Source organism: Topomyia yanbarensis, chromosome 3 (assembly GCF_030247195.1).
Source record: "Topomyia yanbarensis strain Yona2022 chromosome 3, ASM3024719v1, whole genome shotgun sequence".
Taxonomy (NCBI): Eukaryota; Metazoa; Arthropoda; class Insecta; order Diptera; family Culicidae; genus Topomyia; species Topomyia yanbarensis.
In genome coordinates this window covers 115,981,334-115,985,068 of record NC_080672.1, presented here as the reverse complement: position 1 = coordinate 115,985,068, position 3,735 = coordinate 115,981,334, and the positions used below count along the sequence as shown (strand labels likewise).

The window sequence follows — 3,735 nt, the reverse complement described above, 5'->3', positions numbered from 1 at the left end:
AACCACCATTTGCGGAAGGGCTAAACAGTGTACATAATTTTCAGAAGGGCGCGGTAAAAGGGCTAAACTGACTCTGTCTTGCTGGGTAGGGCTGGGTAAATGGGCGAGCTTGACAGTATACTTTTTAATAGGGCTCAGCAAATGGGCGCATAGAAACCCAATGTAAATGATAGGGCGCGTGCATCTTTTCTTCGAATTTCATGAAAATATCGAAATATTCGAATGTTTATGTGCAACAACTATCGAGTAGACATGATCCTAGTAGATATTGCTTATCATTTATATAATAGAACCGCCGTTTAAAGAATAATTTTGTGAATAATAACCGTACGCCCGGTTCTGTCAAAAAATGTAAGTTTAGCCTTTATATTCCATATGAGAAGAAGGGCCTAAGTCGAAATCTCGAAGAAAATGCATGTTTCGCCGTTTTGTTTTCTTTAATTATAAATCGAACTAAAAACCATTTTAACTAATTTTCACCTCAATCTTGTAGTATTTTTGTCGCATAATGTCATAATAGCGAAAACGCAGTTTGTTTACATTTGCGATTTAAGCCCTAATGAAAGATCTATGTCGATATTTGCAGATTTTTTATTTTGGTTGCAGATATTTGCAGTTTTTTTTTGTTTGGTTGCAGATATTTACAGATTTTTGAATACAAAGGCTTTTGGTTACACTAGCTTTTCTGATATTTTTTGTTCTTCCCAGACTTTTAAAATTATTATTGCAGACGTTTGAAAAAAGTATCTGGCATCTCTGTTCGCGACGCAAAGTTTTGAGCAAACGAAAGGAACAGGAATAAAGAGCAGAAATTTTATAATCGAATTGAGTGTTGTGTACAGAAAAAAATTGTTCGATTTGTTAATTCACCGTTGTGTTTTACGATAATATACTGTACTGGTAAGTAGAAATAGTTTTACAGCGTTAGATTTTTTCTTAACCGCATCAAACAAAATGGCACCGGTGCAAACATGAGCAATTGTGCATAACCTAACTTTTTTTTGTTTTATATTCTAGGGACCAGGATGCCTAAGAACAAGAAGCAGTTGGCTTCATCTGATTCGGACTCTGGACCAGATGATGTGAGTTAAGTAACCTCTTTTTGTTGTGTTAAATTAACTCGTTTCGTTTTAGCGCACTCCGGCCAAGAAAAGCAAAAGCGAAGGGGGTTCCGGTAGTACTACCAATGCCAAGGGCGAAGATGAGTGGCTGCTGGACAAAACCCGCAAGATAACGGTCAGCGAGTTCAAAAGCAAGCTGTACGTTAATGTACGTGAGTACTACGAAAAGGACGGCAAGCTATTGCCTAGTAAGAAGGGTATAAGCTTAACAGTGCCCCAGTGGAAAAAACTTTTGGAATGTGCAGACGAGGTTAACGCAAAGATAAAAACATTCTAATTTTTTGTATTATCCTTAAGTTTTGTTTGAAGTTTTGTTTAATCTTACAAGGCTGTAAATTTTTCTAGTTTCTATAAGCAGACGTAGAAACTTTAAAAGTTTTTTCCATGGCCTGTTTTTCAATATATGTACTAGCGGGCTATCGTTTACAATCGACACTTTCGATGGTCGTGCGCCGGTGTAGCGGAATGGACTAGTTTTGCATTTTCGACCAGAAGTGTCGATAGAACAATCCAGTTTTCGGCACTTTTGTTCGAAAATGCAAAACTAGTGCACGGAACTACCCCGGTGTGCATCAATCGAAAACTCCAAATGAATTGAATTACAAATAATTCTTAGTTTCTAATCTGTTGATGGTTTGTAATAAAATGTGTAACGTGATTTGAATTTGAATCGGTGCTGAGTTTGAGGAAAGAACTGTCCAAAACAAACTACTCGGAAGGAAAGGAAAGCCGTTGGTCCCTAGTCTATGAGTCTCTGGTGTCGGTCTTTGGCTTCGTAGCTGAAATAGGCTGATGGAAAGCACCCCTATGCTTACAAATATCCTCCTCCCGCGATGCTTGTGGAGTGCGCAGTAGTATGTACGGCATCTAGCAAAAGCAAGCATCGCACTAACATTCCCTTTCCTGCCGAATAAACACTAGGTTTACCAGGAGTTGTACATTGAAAGAAGTTTCGCTAATCCCTAGCAGAATTATCTACTGATTTCCCGTGCAACTTCAGCTAGTCCAGATCAATAACGGAGTAGCAGCCAGGGATGCTCGCATAAGCTCAAACTCAAGAATTGTCCAAAACAAAGTACAATATAATTTATATTTTGAAGCCCAATAGATCATGTTTGCTCTGTTCTGTCGTTTCCACATTGACTGTCTCATTATTTGAGTACTCTACATAGAAACAGTTTTGCTTTATCATGTGTTTTCTTGGTTCACGTTTTTTATATTTTGTGAACCTTTGACAAATCATTACGATTTGTTTAAAGTTATTGTGCAAAAGCAATTAGCATTAAACAAATATTGTACATAATTGAACCTAAGTTATGAACGACGCATTGCAGTATAGATTTGTTGATACCATTTATTAAAATTGTCGATTAATCACATAAATTTAAAATAAATACAGTACATTCATGGTATTAATTTAATACATAGTTTCGTTCCGGAAAATTTTGCCACTTAATTAAAATTCATTTCAAATAAATCGCCACCAGTGTGCAAGTGATGAGCACTACTGCAAATGGAGTCCAAGTCTTTAGGAATCCCATCAAGCCAACGTGTTTTCCGGTGAAAAACATCCAAAAGGCTAGGACCACCATATTCCAGTTGGTATACTGTTTGTACTTCATCAATGAAAGAGCCATTCCGACGTGTGAGTGACAATTATCGCAAAACAGATTGTGCATTCTCGTACCGTAGACAACCGATGCTTTCGACACACATTCATCCCACTCCACAGTGCCTCCATTGACGAACGTCGGATCCAGCTGGAGGTATCGTGTTGGTCGCCCAAAACCCATGTTGTCTTCCGATACAAAATATGGCCCAGCAAAGTCGCGAATCACTCCCGTGGACATAGCGATACCCATGTGTCCAATAAAGGGGAAAAACCAGGTCAGCACCGGAATCGGAGTCCATACGATGCAGAACGGGAACTTATCGGTAGCGAAATTTATCGGAGCGATAGGACCACTTGAACTTTCACAAGATAGCCGTCGGCCACGGTCCATTGTGTCAAGATTTCGAGAATTTACGTTTGGAATTTTCCGAATATTTAAAAAGAAACTTCCAATTGGATTCGACAATTGATGTAAACAAAAGTGTTTGTAGCGAACGGTATTTGACGTGTGTGTTGAGGGAATTTGCGAATGAATATCAAGAGTACTTATTCAAAAGGTCCTAAGTGACATTGAGCCTGAACTGAGAAAAACGAGGCTGAAGTTTCATGAACCTAAAACAAATCCCTATTAGAGAACAAATATGCGTTTTGATGGAAGAATTATGCCAATATAGTCTAAGGACTATGCTCTTTAGGTAAATAATGCTAAAAACATGAAAGGTTTAGTGCTAATGTAGTTTTTAAGCGCTTTAGAATGATGCGTCCTTTTGAAAATTATAGGACCTTTCACATAGGTCTTTTTTTCGGGCCCAAGAATCATACGACGCTGCAAATACGGCTTTTTTCAGCAAAGGTAGCTCTTACGACGAATATTGAATTTCTTCAAAGTTTTCGACAAAATGAGCACCGGAATACGAATGTTCTTCATTGCTATGGTAAATAGTTGCACTGGATTTAACAGAAGTCTTGCAGAAAAAAATGCGGGAAACTTTAGTTTATATT

General features: G+C 38.1%; 2 protein-coding genes across 2 annotated transcripts; one reads left to right on the top strand and one right to left on the bottom strand.

Annotated features, from left to right (window-relative positions):
• Positions 1-740: 740 nt before the first annotated feature.
• On the top strand, positions 741-1,791 carry LOC131689519 (RNA polymerase II transcriptional coactivator). Its single transcript, XM_058974660.1, has 3 exons — positions 741-900; positions 1,018-1,082; positions 1,135-1,791. The coding sequence occupies exons 2-3, from the start codon at positions 1,026-1,028 to the stop codon at positions 1,396-1,398; spliced, it is 321 nt and encodes a 106-aa protein (XP_058830643.1). The 5' UTR covers positions 741-900; positions 1,018-1,025; the 3' UTR covers positions 1,399-1,791.
• A 666-nt stretch (positions 1,792-2,457) lies between these two features.
• Positions 2,458-3,255, bottom strand: LOC131689352 (transmembrane protein 222). Its single transcript, XM_058974382.1, has one exon. The coding sequence runs from the start codon at positions 3,122-3,124 to the stop codon at positions 2,585-2,587; it is 540 nt and encodes a 179-aa protein (XP_058830365.1). The 5' UTR covers positions 3,125-3,255; the 3' UTR covers positions 2,458-2,584.
• Between the last annotated feature and the right edge of the window lie 480 nt (positions 3,256-3,735).